This window comes from Schistocerca nitens, chromosome 8 (assembly GCF_023898315.1).
Source record: "Schistocerca nitens isolate TAMUIC-IGC-003100 chromosome 8, iqSchNite1.1, whole genome shotgun sequence".
NCBI classification, from domain to species: domain Eukaryota; kingdom Metazoa; phylum Arthropoda; class Insecta; order Orthoptera; family Acrididae; genus Schistocerca; species Schistocerca nitens.
The window spans coordinates 154,157,032-154,176,999 of NC_064621.1; the positions used below are offsets into that span (position 1 = coordinate 154,157,032).

At 41.2% G+C, this 19,968-nt stretch overlaps 2 protein-coding genes and 1 non-coding gene across 4 annotated transcripts in view; 2 read left to right on the forward strand and 1 right to left on the reverse strand.

The window, feature by feature from the left end:
• LOC126198681 (RNA polymerase II elongation factor Ell-like) overlaps window positions 1-763 on the reverse strand; it is a 306,283-nt gene extending 305,520 nt beyond the window's left edge. The window contains exon 1 of the mRNA XM_049935177.1: window positions 634-763. Coding sequence (XP_049791134.1) covers window positions 634-762 — 129 coding nt within the window. The 5' untranslated portion in view covers window position 763. The remainder of the gene's footprint in view (window positions 1-633) is intronic.
• A 213-nt stretch (window positions 764-976) lies between these two features.
• Window positions 977-19,968, forward strand: part of LOC126198791 (uncharacterized) — an 82,399-nt gene continuing 63,407 nt past the window's right edge. The window contains exons 1-2 of one of the 2 annotated variants that reach the window (XM_049935359.1): window positions 977-1,072; window positions 1,342-1,506. In XM_049935359.1, the coding sequence (XP_049791316.1) occupies window positions 1,489-1,506 (18 nt within the window). In that variant the 5' untranslated portion in view covers window positions 977-1,072; window positions 1,342-1,488. Of the gene's footprint in view, window positions 1,180-1,341; window positions 1,507-19,968 lie in introns of both variants that reach the window. The other variant, XM_049935361.1, reaches the window with a different exon arrangement.
• On the forward strand, window positions 9,016-9,090 carry Trnas-uga (transfer RNA serine (anticodon UGA)). Its single transcript has one exon. It is a non-coding gene; the product is annotated as a tRNA-Ser (tRNA).

Here is a 19,968-nt window from a genome sequence, read left to right on the forward strand (position 1 = left end):
GTAACACCTAACTGCAGTATAAGGGTGAATCCTTGTAGCCTTTCTGACCTGTCCAACATAGGAAAGTTTACATGGCATTGTCCTAAGGAGATAGTGAAAAACCAGGGTAAATATTTCACATACAGTAAACGATATAGCATTACTACGAGGAAAACGTTCATGATGTTAATGGAATCAGTGGGAGTTGTTTGTATTGCTTGGATGAACAAGGTTAGAGAGATGTTTATACAACATATAAGACGACTGCATACGAAGGATGCCCAGTGTCACTATATAACATCACTTTCTCTAAACGACTGCGTGTTTATACACAATGTAGACAGTGGAGTTATGGTCGGAAGGCAGTTAAAACAAGTTTACTTACATCGCCAACCTAATTTTCATGCCTACTTGTTGACGTGGCGTCAGCTAATGACGGTTCCTCAGGAAAACGACCTCACACAAATATTGACATATGTTTATGAATCAAAACCTCCAAGCAATGTAATTATGGTACAGCGAGTAAAAAATTTATTGAAAGCTGCCTATGAAATCAACACGATGTGAAAATATGGCGACGATAAATGTCTGCAGACGAAATCTCTTGAGGTCTGTTTCAGAAAATCATTTAATAAGGCAGTAACAGTTACTCACCTGATTCTTCAAATAGCTTTCAATAGCACGATACGCAGAATCCGTGAGTTTCACAAATATCAACGACTTATCACTATTATTTCCCTGCGATGACAAACCATACTGAACACCTTCCACTAGCTCCGCCATTTCTGCCTCATCGTTTGAACTGGCAGACCAGCTGACGGACGGAAATCTATTGAGAGACTTATAGTGAAACAATAATTTAAAATAGTTCTTATTATATTACAATTATGAAACATTATATCTAAAAACTACCAAAATTTATAATTTTTCTGCAATTTAATATTGCAAAGAATATTCATTGACTAGTTTCATGATCGTTTTGGTTTACAGTTATGCCGCCAGGTGTCACACCAAGTAAATGCAGACAGAAGGGTTCTCAGGGATTTGACAAGTAATGGTGTGTAAGGAACAAATGCATAACTGGCGATGTGAGGTAAGGAGATGCAATTATTGAGATCTGTAACCATATTTTGAAGTGTTAAACTGCAGTGGCTTCAGATTCGTATACTGGATATTGGCGAATTCCCTGATAAATGAATGGTATATATTATTTAGCGGTGTGTCGTGAAAAGTGATATTTACATACTCACATGTTATTGCCATTACGCAAGTAAATGTTGCTGTACCTGTCCATACCGGCTTTCATGCAAAGTAATAAGCACTGATAGCTACTGCATAATTTTCATGAAATTATTTTCACAGATTGAGAGTATTTCACGCTGAAGTTTTCCTTCTTTCAAGAAATACGCCCAGGAATCGCAAGCAAAGCGCATTTTTGCCTGTGGATTCGGCTTGCTCACTTCAGAGTTTTCAGACTACCCATATACAACACACGAACGAGAGTCCAGAATGGACCAAAAGGAAGAGGTAAATATAGTTTTTGTAGTCATGTGAAAGGAAAACAAAATGTGCAGATGGATAAGGAACCATTTGAAGTGAAACTTCAAACACGTTTTTAGAACAGTAACAAAGCTAATAGAAGAATAATTTTCTCCGCAATAATTTTGTTATGCGTTGGACACGTTTAGCTTCTTACAAAACAGTGAAGATACACATACCTACGGGATTATGTCGAATAAATTGCATATACACTTTAATTAACTGCAGTTTGTGTTGAAGTCTTACCAGTCTCTATATAGTGATTGTATCTTGAACATTGCATCTGCGCCAGTCTGCATGTATTATCGTTAAGATTACGCCCTTTTGGCTGTCAGTATGAAACATATAACTAACTCTCATTAGTTGTTGCCAAGGAATGACTTAGCATTGGCTTTCATTTTATTTACATGCAACTGTTACAATGATTACACTTTGGCTTCTCATACTTATAAAACTGTGTTGGTGCTTCAGTAACTTTACTCATATAAGTGAATGAAAAATGGAGAGAATCTGAAAATCTAATTTGTTTGTGTAGAGTTAAAACACAATGACAAATGCCACTTACGGCATTGTACAAACTGAAAGTGTAAGGTAAACAGAAACGAAACAATGAGGAATGAAGCTTGGCTTGGGCGACAACAATCATTTTTCTTATTGTTTGTTCTATTGTCATGTCAGTTTTCTTTGGAAGAGAATGGGGGGGGGGGTGCGGGTTGGCAAGAGAGGTACTCACATTATTAACATGCTGTAGGAAAATGCTAGCAATTATCATTGTCAACTGATACGGCTACTAACACGATGTCCCTTTATTGGATAGGTGTGGCATTAACCATATTTGAGGAATGCAGCGGATCTGGGTAACAGCCATAAGTACTTCTGTGACAGTTGAACTCAGTTGACTTATAAAAAAGAACATTGCATGTCTGCGAATCAATGATAATTATGCTAATGTGTTAAGGAAATTGTTTTTCAGTGTTATCATCTCAGGAAGAAGCTTGGATATTTCAAGCCACATTGTATCAAGGGATGAACTCGCACACTTAAATAATTGCAAAATAATAGATGCAGGTTGTGTAGTGTTCTACAGTTGTCACAAACTTTCTCTTCACCATAGACTGCGCGCACACACACACACACACACACACACACACACACTAATAACAAACGATACTCATAATGCCTCTCTCTGTTTTTGTTAGTATGCTGTTGTTGTTGTGGTCTTCAATCCTGAGACTGGTTTGATGCAGCTCTCCATGCTACCCTATCTTGTGCAAGCTGGTCCCTTCTTCTAGTCAAGCTGTGCACAAATTTCTCTTCTCTCGAATTCTGTTCAATACCTCCTCATTAGTTATGTGATCTACCCATCTAATCTTCAGCATTCTTCTGTAGCACCACATTTCGAAAGCTTCTATTCTCCTCTTGTTCAAACTATTTATCGTCCATGTTTCACTTCCATACATGGCTACACTCCATACAAATACTTTCAGAAACGACTTCGTGACACTTAAATCTATACTCGATGTTAAGTAATTCCTCTTTTTCAGAAACGCTTTCCTTGCCATTGACAGTCTACATTTTATATCCTCTCTACTTCGACCATCATCAGTTATTTTGCTCCCCAAATAGCAGAACTCCTTTACTACTTTAAGTGTCTCATTTCCTAATCTAATTCCCTCAGCGTCACCCTACTTAATTCGACTACATTCCATTATCCTCATTTTGCTTTTGTTGATGTTCATCTTATATCCTCCTTTCAAGACACTGTCCATTCCATTCCATTCAACTGCTCTTCCAAGTCCTTTGCTGTCTCTGACAATTAAAATGTCATCGGCGAACCTCAAAGTTTTTATTTCTTCTCCATGGATTTTAATGCCTACTCCAAATTTTTTTTTGTTTCCTTTTACTGCTTAGTATATCAGTGAAAATAATAAAGTTTTGAAGATATAGTGTAATTGGATTTCCTTTCCCCACTTGTTGAGTAGATTATTCTGTATTTGTTAAGAATCACATGAAAAAAATCAACATCTACTGAGCTGAAAACAGATATTCAGTAAGTGACAGAATGAGGTGGAGATAACTGTATCCCAACGGAGCCTGTTGATAGTTTGTGAGGGGTAGGGGGGCTAGAAAAGAGGGTATGGGGTGTTTTATGTTTTAAGTTTTAAATGTACAGATGTGAGTTAGTAATTTCTAACCACCACCTTTCACATGCTACAATAACAGGAATTCTTTTATGGAATAGGAGTTGACAAGAAGAAAAACACCTGATAACACTATTTTTTTTCTCTTCCCTGAGAACTGGAGGAGTTTGCGGGATGCAACCCCTGCTTGCCCCCTGATATGAGTGCCCCTGTTGTGTGCCATAGGGAACCAAATTTTTATAAAGGCAATCAACCACACAGACAAACTTGTTGCTTATTATTGGACTTAAAAAGTTGTTTTTGTTGTTGGATGCTTTCCCTGCTGACATATAACCTTATAGCATGACAGTGTGGAGCAATGTCACACACTGGGGATGTGTGTCTATACTTTTTTCATGTTCTAGTGTTGTGTTCTTTTCAAGCAGGGCCAGTAAAAAGTTAAAAGCGAGAAGAGAAATAATGACCAGCCCATCTTCCCACAGATGTGAAAAGCTTTATAACAAATTTTAATGGACTGGGTAAGGTTTAAGTTGTTCAACTCGGTGCAGAACAGTTACCAAGTTGTATAATGTGCAGCTACAGATAGACTTGTGGCATTTTCATCTCTTTATGAATTATTTTGTGAAGATTTCATTCTCCTTTTCTTCTGAAGGGTGAATTCTAAACGTTGAGAGACTTAAAGCAAATGCAAGACTCCCACTCTCCAGAATTCTTTTTAGCTGTATTTGATAAATGTACAAACTTGGCAGTGTTAGTGGTGGTAGTCTTGACATTTGAAATATTCTTATCAGCTAACATTTTTACTATTAAATTTCCTCGGGTTTTCCATTGTTTTACACTTTGTGTTCCATAAATCTCATCACAAAGGAAAGCCTTAAAGGGTGTGGAATGAGTTGAGTTATACAGCAACTGTGTGTGTGTGTGTGTGTGTGTGTGTGTGTGTGTGTGTGTGTTGATGCAGCCCACCATGAATTCCTCTCCTGTGCCAACCTCTTTATCTCAGAGTACCACTTGCACTCAGTGTCTGCAATTGTTAGTTAGCTGTATTTCAATCTCTGTCTTCCCATACAGATAAAATGTTTACCCTTTGTACACTCACTTCCCCCCAAGTACCGTGGAAGTTAATGATGTTTTAAACAACTTATTCTGTCATCCTGTTCCTTCTTGCCAGTGTTTTACACAGGTTGCACACCTTGTCAATTTCACAAAGAAGCTCCTTGTTTTTAATTTTATCAGCCCACCTCACTTCCAACATCTCTATAGCACGAAGTCTCAGGCATTTTATTCTCTTCTTTCCAGTTTCCTCACAGTCCATGATTAGCTTGCATACAGTTCTCTTCTCCAAAGGTACATTCTCCCAATTTTCCTCCTCAAACTAGGGTCTATGGTGGACACTACCATTGATTTCTTTTGACCTGCAATGTCCTCTTTGCTTGTTACAGTCTGCTCTTTGCCATCTTTGTATCACCTATAACGGGTTATTTTGCCTACAAGGTAGCAAAATTCTTTCACTTCGTCTACTTTGTGGTCCCCAATTTTGATGTTACGTTTATTCCTAAACTCATTACTTTTGTTGTTCTGCAGTTCATCCATCTGTTACATGTGCTTATGAGGTTGTTCATTCCATTCTACAGTTCTTGCGGGTCGACAGAAGCATCCGATCCCACGCGTCGGCAGTAGTTAGCACACTGGACTCGCATTCGGGAGGACGACGGTTCAATCCCGTCTCCAGCCATCCTGATTTAGGTTTTTCATGATTTCCCTAAATCACTTCAGGCAAATGCCGGGATGGTTCCTTTGAAAGGGCACGGCCGATTTCCTTCCCCATCCTTCCCTCACCCGAGCTTGCGCTCCGTCTCTAATGACCTCGTTGTCGACGGGACGTTAAACACTAATTTCCTCCTCCTCCTCCCACGCGTCGGCTTTGACCCGTGACGTAAGGGTGTCGTCGTATGTGACGTCATGACGGCACGGAGTTTGGTTTGAGTATGGCTGTCTCCAGTTCTGTTTTACTTTATTTACTTTTCTGATCTGTTCGTTCTATCTCGTGAGATTTTTTTTTTTTTAATTTAAAAACACTTACTACTTATTTTAATTATCTGTTTCCTCCAATTTCTGTTTTAGTTTATTATATTTATCTTCCTGATCTGTTCGTTCTATCCCGTGAGATTTTTTAAAAAAGACAAAAAACACTAATCAGCTACTGAAGCATCTTTATCTTCTATGAGTTGCAGGGGTTACGACCCCTGGGGAGGTGGGTGGGTATTCATGCATGGCTGTCTTCACTTACACGTTGTAGCTACGCAAGGCATCTAAATTTGTTTATATTTAGTTTGCCCCCCACCCAAAACACCCCATTTCCTGCGCTTGTGCCGTTAGTGTCATTAAGCTTCTTGTGGAAAGTGTGTGTGTGTGTGTGTGTGTGTGTGTGTGTGTGTGTGTGTGTGTTTGTTTCCGCCATATTTGCGACGTCATGGGTCAAAGCAGACGGGTGGGATCGGACGCTTCCGTATTTCCGTTCTTGCAATTCTTCCTCAATTTCATTGAGAACAGCAGCATTGGCAACAAATTCTTGTCATCGATATTCTTTCATGCTGAATTTTAATTCTTTCCCTGAACGCTTCTTTTAACCTGTCGTTGGTTCTATAGATGCAACAGCATTGTCAGAGGACTGCATCCGTGTCTAATACCCTTTCTGACCCAAGTATTTCTTTGCTGGTCGTCCATTCGTATTTTTCCTTATGGCTTCTTGAATGTTTTGTGTAGTATTTCTCTCTCTCTCTCTCTCTCTCTCTCTCTCTCTCTCTTTTTCCCCGAATGCTTTCTCAAGGCCAATAGATTCTGTGAACATACATTAACAACAGATTATGGTGAGTAATAATCTAATCACACTAATAGGTATGGGATTATTTGTACATTAACTTTTTTTTTTTTTCATGTACATATATGTGTATTAGGATGAATGCAAGTACTTTGAAAACAGCCACTGCTCTTCTTTTTGCAGTTGTCATCCACTATTTTGATGTAATACTTTAAACTAAGTATTTCATGCAATTATATGCAAAATTCAGTCAGCATTCTGTATACTGTCGACGTAAAATGTTCTGCATGAAAATTGGGAGGTCCATCATCGAGTAGAAGTGTCTGATATGACACTCCTTTACTTCGTTTCCGAAAATCTGTGGATTTTCAGTTCCCTGTCTGATGTCTTCCATTGACCTAAAGCTTTGGCAGGGAACAGTCTACATGGAACTTTTTTTGTATTTGACGATGAGGTGCAGTTTCAAATGCTGAAATTTATTTGCAGAATTCATACAAAATACACTTATTATAATCCACTATTATCTTTGGGGAGTAAATGTATTGGTATGCCAAGGGAGAATCATAGGTACCTTACATTGCTTTTGTGGAGAATTTATCAACTTTTAAGTATTCTGACTAAAAACAGTGAAACATTCCACATGGGAAAAATATATCTAAAAACAAAGATGATGAAACTTACCAAACGAAAGTGTTGGTATGTTGATAGACACACACACACACACACACACACACACACACACACACACACACACACATGCACGCACACGAAATTCAAGCATTCGCAACCCACGGTTGTTTCATCAGGAAAGAGGGAAGGAGAGGGAAAGACGAAAGGATATGGGTTTTAAGGGAGAGGGTAAGGAGTCATTCCAATTCTGGGAGTGGAAAGACTTACCTTAGGGGGGACGGATATGCGTGAGCGTGTGCGCGGGCGCGTGTGTGCGTGTGCGTGTTTGTATACCTGTCCTTTTTTCCCCCTAAGGTACGTCTTTCCGCTCCCAAGATTGGAATGACTCCTTACCCTCTCCCTTAAAACCCATATCCTTTTCTTTCTCTCTCCTTCCCTCTTTCCTGATGAAGCAACCATGGGTTGCAAAAGCTTGAAGTGAGTGTGAGTGTGTGTCTATCAACATACCAATGCTTTCGTTGTTTGACATTAGCTGCATTGCACAAAAAATTATATTATAGGACAGTGCTGACTGAAAGTATACACAGTATTGTCAGATCGAAACCACAATCAAGTCCATAACCAAAGGTAGAGTTATCAGTGAAGTGCAACACTTAAAACCAAAAGTACATTTGTTACTGATGCCAGTGTACAGCCATAAAAGAACTTACATCCTGGAGGTGAGTACAGCTATTTATACAAACTTCAAATGCTTGAGAATGTACAAATATTACAAACAAGAGATATTTCAGGAACCCTTCACAACTGATGAATACTCAGAAACAAAGAATTTCTGGTGATTGAGTTTGAACTGGCAACCCACAGCATGCCATTAACAACTAAGCCACACTGCGTGCTTTGTTTCCCGAGGGGGCAGTGATCCACTGTTTCAGCAGTTTTCATTGCATCTGGCAATGGAAATCTAGATCTTGTAAATGGTCCACTGTATGGCAGTTCTAGTGGACTCTCACATTCAGATCATGTTGTTAATATCCTCTTGACTATGACAAGGATTGGAAATAGTCCCTCCCATCAAAGCTTCATGATTATCGAGTGAGTCGTCAGTTTCCTTAACCTCCTATCGCCAGATGTGCCTCTCCATTGTAGTAGGGCTTCACAAGGAGGCATGGATTGTGTGTCTGTGCTTTTGTCTTCCTGACAATCCATGACTTCATATGTGACAGCTGACAAGTGATGGATACAATACGACCCACAGTAGCATTTCAGTAACTTTTCCAATAGTGCCATTTTCGAAACAGATGTAAAAAAATTGTATAATGTTTCGGGCTGTATATTAATGACCAATGCTTGCCATTACGATGCTCTGTCTGTCTTCTGAGTATCCAGAGCCTGTATGCAAGCTAGCTGCTTTGTTTCTGTTGTCTTGGTGATGAGGTGATTCATGTAGACATCTTGAGTATAGTCCAGTTCAAAATGAGAACAGTGGAACCCTTGTCATTTCAGCCTCGCAGCTGTGGAGTGGAAAGAACAGTGAGAAGCTAAAAATGTCTAGCTTTGCATTGTTTTCCGGGAACATCACAGTTGGCAGTATTGTATCCCAATCTCTGTTTGACATCAATATATAAAAAGAGCATATCGACTAATGGATTATTAAAGCACTCTTTGAGGCACTTAATTTGTGAAGTGGATGGTACACAGTTGTTATCCTGTGGGTGATGTCACGATGTGGAATTACCTCAGATACTAGTCTCAACTGGAAAACTTTCCCATGATCAGAGATCATCACTCAGGTTCCCAGAATGAGATTTTCACTCTGCAGCGGAGTGTGCGCTGATATGAAACTTCCTGGAGGGTAGGAGACGAGATACTGGCAGAAGTAAAGCTGTGAGGGCCGGGCACGAGTCGTGCTTCGGTAGCTCAGTTGGTAGAGCACTTGCCCGTGAAAGGCAAAGGTCCCGAGTTCGAGTCTCGGTCGGGCATACAGTTTTAATCTGCCAGGAAGTTTCATCACTCAGGTTGTTCCATGCTTCAAAATAATGTCATCTGTAAGGAACTTTTACAATTTCTGGAGCTTTGGTGACAGAATAGTGGAAGTGAACTAGTTAGTGCACACTATTGTCCATTGATTCCCATTTGCCAACTTTAAGAACCTCACCAAAAGGTCGATATCAGTTTGAAGGAATGGCACTGTTGCAAGTGGGATTGGTACCAGATGCGTTGGAGCATATGCCTCCTTTGTTGGCATTCTATACAATGGCTCACATATTTTCTGACAGATCATTAGAGACCTGCCCAGTGATATTTGGATCTGATTGTCTAGGGTCTCCAGAAATCCTAGGTGACCAGATGACAAACTGTGCTGGCCATGGATGAGACAGGATGATGAGCATCATTTCTGCCCCATTGGGTAATGGTTCCTCTTAGACAATGTTCTGTTTATTGATTGGAATACTTCTTTGACTGGTTCCTCATTCTTCAAGGCTTCTATGCTTTTCAGAAATGCTGGTCTTTCCTCTGTTTATTAAACATCAGTGTCATGTAATGCAGCGATGGCTAAGATTTCATCCACACTTTTGTGTTCTGCCACAAGATTCCTTGAAAGGCAATGTGTCCTTGTGTTTGTGTCCATTTTTTATACCATTGTGACATCGTACTCCCAAAGCCTGCATCTATCTCACCATTCGATCCGATGGTTCTTTCACGCTAGTCGGCCAGCATAGAGAATGGTCAGTCATCGCAATGGTCGGTAGTTTGCCAAAAAAATACAGCTGGAACTTGTTCATGACCCAAATAATAGCAAGACATTATCTCGTTTGTTCTCATCAGACTTGGCGAATACTCCCTCCTGTGAATTTTTATTAGAACTGCCTCGTCCCGGAAATGTCAGCTTGGTTTGAAGTTCTGTCATAGCATTCTTCTCATACAGTGCTAAGACTGGAGGTTTTAGCACCTACTTAATAGGGGAAGACCTGTGTTGCACCTCATTTCAGGAAAATTTGGCATCTCCCTGCGGTACTTCTTGCGAGGGATGTGCCTTGGTTCAGAGGTGTTTAATCAGTCGACGGTAGTAAGAGTGCATTCAGAGAGAGATTCTCCCTTCACAAATATACCAGGGATGTTGGAAAATCTGTGACTGCTCTTATTTTCTCTGTATCAGGATGGACTCTGTCACCGTTCTTTATGTGCCCCCAAGATTTTCATTTCATGAGCGACAAAGAGGTACTTAGACAGATTCAGGCGGAGACATGCAGTCTGATGTAATGTTGACTAATAAATAATTAAAGCATTATTCAGTGCCCAGATAATCATGCTCAAAGATAAGAGACAGTTAGTCCATTTCTACACAACTTGGAGGGATTAAGCTACTCAATTGTTTCATTTGATATTAACTTTTCCTCCGTCTTCTCAAGTTGATATCTGAGCCAACAGGATGGAATCTGCCCACATGTTCGGTTAATACTAGATGGAGAGCACATTGGGTTTTAACTGTATACTGACAGGCCAGGAGCACAGGCACTGACATACTAATTTTATGAATGCAATTACTGAAAGATACGGAGAAAATGTAAGGTAAAGTAATGTTCCTTCCTTGCTATTATTTAATCACCATATTAAATGCACTCACATTTTTATACCTTTTTTAAATTTTTTAAGATTAGTTGGTACATATATGTTGTGGGTGTCCCCATATATTCCCAGAGGTGAAGATCTACGTGAAGATAAATAATCATGAAATTAATATGTGCTGTTCGAGGCTTTCCCGGCACTGCATCTGCTTGATAGGTTCCCGGGAATTATGCCAGATAATATTGTAGAAACCGCACAATATTTTAGCGAGACAACTGCCCGCCATCTTCAGGTGCTACTGTCGCGTCGCTGAGAAGCTCGCTAATTTATATGCTGGCTTTCTAGAACAGCGCAGGTGCCAGCGGGGCATAACGTCATCGAAGACCAATTGTAGACAGTGTCGAATACCAGAGCCCTCTGCTGGAGAAACGGTTCGCGGTCTGCGAAAGCGCGCCGCAACGCGGGAATATGCGGCCGGGAGCGACGGACCCCGTTCGCGTGCGTGAGTTGTTGGCACGCAGATTTAAGCATCTGTGCTAAGGCTTCCCATCTGCATTGACTCGGTGCAGTTGCTAATCTGTGGTGGACGATTCCTTAGTGCCGCCAAGGCTGGCTCCTAGGCTTTGCTGAGGTGAAACCCCATATCTCTGTTTATTAGGTCACTGCTTATACGTATTTCGACCGCCTCTTTGATGGAGTCCCAGTGTGTGGAAGCATGCGAGAGGATCTTTGTTTCTTCATAATTCATGCCATGTCCCGTGTCGAGGCAGTGTTCAGCAACCGCATATTTCTCTGGCTGACCGAACCTCGTGTGACGTTTATGTTCATCCATCTGTCTTTGACCGTACGACACTTCTGGCCAATACGTCGGTGGCATGTCTTTTAAGATGGGCATAATTTTCAAGAAATGCTAGGTTAAATGTGTTTTGCGGCCTCCAGCACGAGTGCAATCAATGCTGGGCTCTGTTAAAGACAACCGCGGCCTGAGGAGACCAGGAATATATAAAATCCTGTGCCAATGTGGGGAGTCTTATATTGGCCAGACGTGTCGTACGGTCAAAGACAGAAGTGATGAACATAAATGTCACACGAGGTTGGGTCAGCCAGAGAAATCTGAGGTTGCTGAACACTGCCTTGACACGGGACATGGCACGAATTATGAAGAAACAAAAGTCCTCTCGCATGCTTCCACATACTGAGACTCCATCATCAAAGAGGCGGTCGAAATACGTATAAGCAGTGACCTAATAAACAGAGACATAGGGTTTCACCTCAGCAAAGCCTGGGAGCCAGCCTTGGCGGCACTAAGGAATCGTCAGCCACAGATTAGCAACCGCACCGAGGCAACGCAGATGGGAAGCCTTAGCGCAGATGCTTAAATCGCCAACGACTCGCACATGCGAACGGGGTCCGTCGCTCCCGGACGCATTTTCCTGCGCTGCGGCGCACTTCCGCAGACCGCAACCAGTTTCTCCAGCAGAGGGCTCTGGTATTCGATGCTGTCTACAATTGGTCTTCGATGATGTTATGCCCTGCTGGCGCCTGCACTGTTCTAGAAAGCCAGCATACAAATGGGTGAGCTTCTCAGCGACATGACAGTAGCACCTGAAGATGGCGGGCAGTTGTCTCGCTGAAATATTGTGCGATTTCTACGCTATTATCTGGCGTAATTCCCGGTAACCTAACAAGCATGAAATAAATATGTTTAAGAAGTTATTGTTAATTTTTTAGTTTTTGTTGACAGAACCATTAACACAGTCTTCAGTGATATAAACATTAACTATCAGCTGCTTGAATCAAATTAACATTCTCACGGAGTATTATCAAATATTATTGAAAGAATTATCATAAATATATATGAATGTTACTTTCCTTTGATATGTGGGTGCTGTATTGAACACACTTAGACAGAGTTGTCAGTTAATTTGGATGTTTTTTAAATGTCATTGAAAAAATGAGTCATCCAGATAGCAAAGGCACATAATCCATTTAAGATATTGAAGCAGGTTGTCCATCATGCATTCAGAGGTGGTTAGTGTTCCACAGTCCAAATGGCATAACTTAGAAATCAGAGGCAGTCAGAAGTTACGAAGATAGTCTTTCCCCAGTCAACCTTGTCGACCTTGATTTGCAAGTAGCCTGTTTTCAAGTTCTTTGTTAAATACTTAGGCCTGTTGCTGTTGGCAGTTTGATGTTGTCTGTAGTGACAGTGGAGTAAGATTCTTTGTTGGTGGCACTAAGCTACCCATCCTGGACTGATTCAGCTGCCCCTATCCACATACCCTAGGGATTATTGTGGCTGCCATATAGATTTCTTTTATGAGCCTGTCAAGCTTTTTGTAATTGATAAAAGCTATGCAGTTTAGCTGTGCATCTCGATTGGCAACTGCTGGCTGGATAACAATGTTGACAGTGTCATACAAGGGACCAGAGAAATCTTCATTACGTGTGCTTGTCAGAATAGCTTTGTCAGTCTGGGTTTCTGACTTTCCACAGTCTGACTGCTTGTGATGCCAGCAAGAAGTGCTATCAGGGAATAACATCATGACTATACTCTGTTGAACAGATAAATTTGAAGGGCTGTTTTTTGTCCGTGATAGTTAATTTTGCAATAAATATTCCTGTTGGCTAGATGTATTTTGCATTTGCAACCTTCGGCACAATAGCTTTCGTATCGTGGAACATAAGTGTTCTTTAGCTGGTGACGATAAGCATTTGACTAACGTCGATTTACGGTAAGGTTTTAGAACATATACTGTATTCGAACATTATAAAGTGCCTCAAAGAAAACAATTTATTGACATATAGTCAGCACAGATTCAGAAAATTTCATTCTTGTGAAACACAACTAGCTTTTTATACTCTTGAAGTAATAAGTGCTATCGACAGGGGATGTCAAATTGATTCCATATTTTTAGATTTCGAGAAGGCTTTTGACACTGTTCTTCACAAGTGGTCTTCTAATCAAACTGTGTGCCTACGGAGTATTGCCTCAATTGTGTGACTGGATTCGTGGTTTCCTGTCAAAGTTCACAGTTCGTAGTAATAGAGTAAAACAGAAGTAATATCCGGTGTTCCCCAAGGAAGTGTTATACGCCCTCTATTGTTCCTGATCTATATTAACAACATGGGAGACAATCTGAGTAGCTGTCTTAGATTGTTTGCAGATGATGCTGTCATTTACCATCTTGTAAAGTCATCAGATGATCAAAACGACTTGCAAAATGATTTAGATAAGATATCTGTATGGTGCGAAAAGTGGCAATTGACCCTGAATAAAGAAAAGAGTGAAGTTATTCACATGTGTACTAAAAGAAATCAGCTGAATTTCGATTACATGATAAGTCACACAAACCTGAGGGCTGTGAATTCAACTAAATACTTAGTTTCAATTTACGTTATTTATAATTGTAATCCCTATCACATAGATAATACTGTGGGTAGAGCAAACAAAAGAATGAGATTCATTGGCAGAACACTTAGAAGGTGCAACAGGTCTACCGAAGTGACTGCTTACTCTACACTTGTCCACCCTATTCTGGAGTACTGCTGTGCAGTGTGGGATCCGCATCAGGTGGGACTGACGGAGGACATCGAAAAAGTAGAAAGAAGGGCAGCTCGTTTTGTATTATTGCGAAATAGGGGAGAGTGTCATAGACATGATACGTGAAACGTGAATTGGAGTGTCAATCATTAAAACAAAGGCTTTTTTCATTGCAACGGGATCTTCTCATGAAATTTCAATCACTAGTTTTATCCTGCGATTATGAAAACATTCTGTTGGCACCCACCTACATAGGGAGAAATGATCATCACGATAAAATCAGAGAAATCAGGGCTCGCACGGAAAAATTTAAGGGCTCGTTTTTCCCGCGTGCCATTAGAGAGTGGAACGGTAGAGAGACAGCATGAAGGTGGTTCATAGAACTCTCTGCCAGGCACTTTATTGTGAATAGCAGAGTAATCACGTAGATGTAGCTGTAGACAATACAGAAAAAGAAGCCCCTGAGCCAGCTAGTGCCAAGACTGGTTGGTCATGAATGATAATTTCAACGAGATTTCCGGATACATTGGTGATTGTCATCAATGTAGAATTTGCGCATGTGGCGGACTCACCTCAACATATTGTTGCCTATTTAGTTTTTATGAATGTAGCAGGTAGGTGAGCAGCTGGTACATCAGTATTGTGATGTGAAAAGGATACAGTGTGTTGGGGAGTGACCTCGGCCAGGGTACAGGGGGGTGTTCCATGTAGTACAAAGATATGGCTGTCCAAATCACCACCAAACCCCCGTTATGTTTCACTCTGAGGCATAAGTTGGCAAAGTGATTTAAATGTTCAAAAATATAAAATTGTGGACTTTACTCCTGTGACTGTTATATTATATCAATGAATCACTTTTGGAATGAGTCAACTCATAACAATATTTAGGTGTAACACTTTGTAGGGATATGAAATGGAAATGCCTCAGCAGCCAGTCTCTCTCTCTCTCTCTCTCTCTCTCTCTCTCTCTCTCTCTCTCTCTCTCTCTCTCTCTCTCTGTGTGTGTGTGTGGCGGGTGGGGGGGGGGGGTGTAGTGTGTGGTACTGCCTCGTAATAGAAAAAAAATTAGTAGCAGCTTCCGAGCTCTTGCTCTTTTTCTAGTAAGACTACACACACACACAGTCAAAAGTACATTCTCACAGCAGCAGTGAGACTGATTATCGAAAGCAGTTGCTTGGCTAAATGGAATGGGGAAGGGCTATGGGGAAGAGGCAAGGGAGGGGTAGGAGGGTAGTATAAGGATTGTCTTTAAAGACGAAAGGAACTCGAAGAGTAGAGCACATGAGACGGGGGAGGGGACACATGGAGGAGTGGGGAGAGAGGATGAAGAACAGTGGGAAAAGACAGTACATGATCTGGACGGATAAGGAGTAGTGTGAGCAGAAGAGAGAAGGAAAACGATAAGGTGAGGTAGTGGTAAACAAGTTCAGACCTTGGGTGTTGTGAGAGCACAGGATATGCTGGAGAGATAAACCAAATCTGCACAGTTCAGAGAAACACGTGCTGGAAAGGAATATCCAGGTGGCCTGTGGAGTGAAGCAGCTGTTGATGTAATTAGTTGTGATGTGCAGCACATTCAGCAAATGGATGATCAAATTTGCAGTTGGCCACAGTTTAGTTGTGGGCTATCATGCAAAGGGACAGTTGATCACTTGTCATGTTCACATAGAATGCTGTACAGTAGTTCCACTATAACTGATACGTAGTGTGGCTGCTTTCACGCATGATCCCCCTTCCTTTTATTGGGTAGGAGATGCCTGTGGCTTGGAAGAACCACCACACCCCCACACACACTTGTACTAAACCTCCAAAAATGTCTCAATTTTGACAGTGAGTCCATAGATGATGACGTAAGGGGCATACAGTATTACTGACCACGCTTTCACACCTAAGTTTTGTGATAATTAAGCTAGTCTGTCCTTGAACTGAGTAGTGAGCTGGTGCTGAGGAATTCTTCCTACATGTTCTGTGGAGATGCCCTCATTCTTTTATGTCACCTTGCAGAGCTGTAGCAGCATCAGTGCATTCTGAAAGTTCAACGCTACTGTCTCTGTTTCACGAAATGAAGTGGGAAGAAATTTTTTTGCAAATGGTTTTTACATGGAATGCCATTATCGTGTGTCTATTTAAGAAACAACTTAAAATGACCTTGATCACAATGATTATAACCCAACTCTTAATGGTTTGAGATCATGGTTTCCCATACGGCTAAATCGAAAGGCATCCTATCGACAACTGCCAACGATGGCGCACAGTCAGTAACTTGAGCATGCAGTAGATGTAGTTCATGTAAGATCCTACATCTTCAGTTATGTCAAAGTTATTCATATATTTATTAATATTGACATTTCCTCGCATTGCCCAAAATTACTGGAAGATAGTATTTATGACCTGTAGACTCCTCCCAATGTCTGAGTGGCAAAAGGCAACTGTTGTTAGCAAATATTTATTAATAACTATTACTTGATTGATGCCAGAATAAATGTACTTTCCCTGCATATTTCTTTGCTGACGTCATAAGCAATTTCTGCATCGGCACCTGATCCCATTGGCTCTGAAAGTGCCAGATGGCCAACTCCCTCTGCTAGCCACTATAGGAACCTACTGCTCACCCCCTTACTCCATATGTACTTCAGCACTGATACATTCACTTAATGTATGTGAATTAATAAAACTGGAAATAAAGTAAAACGTGTTTTTATCTGCAAATAATGGGTATCGTACAGGCTGGACTGCAGGTGGTGGGTGATTGTGTGGAACAGACCTTGCACCTGGGTCGACTACTAGTGAGTGATCTGTGGGGTGAGGGTTGGAATTTGGATGGACAAGCATATTTTGTAGGTTGGGTGGGCAGCGGAACTTTTCTTCAGATGGTGTCTGCAGGATTTCCATCTCATCTTGGAGCATGATGAGAATTGGTTAAAGCTATGATGAAGGATGTGGTTGAGCTTTTTAAAACCATGGTGATACTCGGTGATCAGAGGAGTGCTGATCGGTGGCTGGTTAGCAGGTTTAATAGTGTCCGAGGAGGACGTGACTTGAGATTTGTCTATGGGTGAGCTGGATCGGGTATCATCTGGCAATAAAGGCTCTGGTAAGGTTATCAGTATATTTCAACAACTCCTGCTTTCCACTAGAAATGTGGCATGTAAGGTTTGTATGCAGCGGTATCGGAAAGATTGCATCCCATAACCCCAACAAGACCTCCAGCAGCACCTCAAGGCCTTAGGTCTATCCCAAAGCCTGACACCTGAATCTGTCTGTCTCCACACACGAGAAACCCCACACACTCTTACTCTTTGCCTACTTCCAAAACTCCACAATCCCAACCCCTAAGGTACCCCTACTGATAGTCCCATTTTGGCTGTGTACAATGCTCCCACTGAACAAATCTCTCCCTTTGTTGACTAACTTCTCCAGACGAATGCCTGTAACCTCTCATCCTATATTTAAGATGTTACTCACTTTCTTCACCACCTTTCTACAATTCCTGTCCTGCTACCAACAGATTCCTTGTTGGTCATTGTGTATGTGACATCCTTATGCACCAACATCTCTCATGGCCATGTCCTTACGCCATGGAACACTATCTTTCCCAACATTCTCCTAATACGGAAGCCACAAGCCCTGTCTACATCTACATATACATATGTACTCTGCAAGCCACCACATGGTTCATGCTGGAGTGCATGTTCCACTCGCAAATAGAGCAAGGTAAAAGTGACAATCTATGTCTCCGCATGAGCCCTAATTTCTCGTGTCTTATCTTGGTGGTCCTGGCATGAAAAGTATGTTGACGACAGAAGAACTGTTCTGCAGTCAGCTTCAAATAACGGTTCTCTGAATTTACTCAATAGTGTTCATCACAAAGAACGCTGCCTTTCCTCCAGGGATTCCCCACTCGAGTTCCCAAAGTATCTATGTAATACTGTGACAGACATCTACTGACCATCACCTGCCACAGTTCAGCCACAGGCATCTCCTACCTAACAAAAGTCAGGGTGGCATGTGAAAGCAGCCATGTTGTGTATAAACAATGTAGGAAAGACAGATTGCTACTTACTGTAAACAAGACGTGTCAAGTTGCAGACAGGCACAATTAAAAGGAACTCATATGTAGCTTGTGGCCACAGAGTTCTTCTGTAGAGAGGGGGGGGAGAGAGAGAGAGAGAGAGAGAGAGAGAGAGAGAGAGAGAGAGAGAGAGAGAGAGAGAGAGGCGCACCCCCACCCCCCCACCCCCCCACCCCCCACCCCCAAAAAAAAATCATGCCCCCCCTCCACACACACACACACACACACACACACACACACACACACACAATTGCCAACCCAACTCTAGCATCTCTGGCCCAAGTGTTTTGTAAGCAATCTCATTTGTAGACTGATCTTTCCTTTTGTCTTACCAATGAACTGCCAACTGCCTTACCCATGACCAAACTTATGTGATTGTTTCATAACAAATTCCTACATCCAGGCATTTGTTTGAGTTGACAGATTGAAACTCTGTGACTTGTTGATACTACAGTAATAGGGCAATAATTTTTTTAAGCATCTAAGATCCAACTGAATATTTGTACAGAGTTTTTCAGGCAGATAACTACATTATCTGTAAAAGTGATGGTGTTACTAATATTGTCCGCAAAGTCATTAATATATAATATGAAATGTTCTCTGGAGCACACAGGAAGATACTTTTGCACCTGTCAGTTGCTCTTCATCTGAGACATGGTGTATCCTCCCTACCAAAAAATCCTCAATCATCATAAATTTCACCTGATGACCCCATACAGTCTTACTTTTGACAGTAAGTGTGGTACTCAGACAAATGCGTTTCAAAAATCAGGAAATACTGCATCCAGCATACTGCCTTGATTCATGGCTTTCAGGATGTCATTTGAGAATAGTGCAAGTTGAGTTTCATATGCCTGATGTTTTGGAACCCTTGCTGGTTGGGATGGAGGAAGTCATTCTGTTTGAGATAAGTCATTACATTTCAACTCAGAATGTGTCCAAAGAGTCAAAAACAAATAGCTGTCAAGAATGTTCAATGGTAGAATGAGATTTTCACCCTGCAGCGGAGTGTGCGCTGATACGAAACTTCCTGGCAGATCAAAACTGTGTGCCGAACCGAACTGAGCTACCCAAGCATGACTCATGCCCCGTCCTCGCAGCTTTACTTCTGCCAGTACCTCATCTCCTACCTTCCAAACTTAACAGAAGCTCTCCTGCGAGTTTGAGTCTCGGTCTGGCACGCAGTTTTAATTTGCCACGAAGTTTCATGTTGAATGGTAGTTTTTTGAATAACGTGTGTTACCCTTCTTGTAGATGTGTGTGACCTGTGCTTTCTTTGTTACTGGGCAAGGTTATTTTTATGAGGAATTTATGGTAAATTACACTAGCCAACAATCTTAAAATATTTTTCTGTATCTGTTTTGTAAATGGGTGGACTTGTTAATTTTGGGGTGCTAAATTCACAGGAGATAGTGATTTTTCTCTTTCACATCACATTTTTTCGATACACAGAATTAAAAACAGCACTGCTGAACATTTACAGAATAATAACAAACAAGAAATAAAAGAAAAAGGTTGAAAAATCGGCCAACCAGTTGCAAATAAAAGGTTTATCAGCCCTTGACCTAGATTTCGGTATTTTTAAAAATATTGTCTTCAGAAGTAGTGGGCCTTGTTAAATCACATGATGGTACATTAGATTAGATGAAGCCAAGTGGCTGATGTCATGTACAAA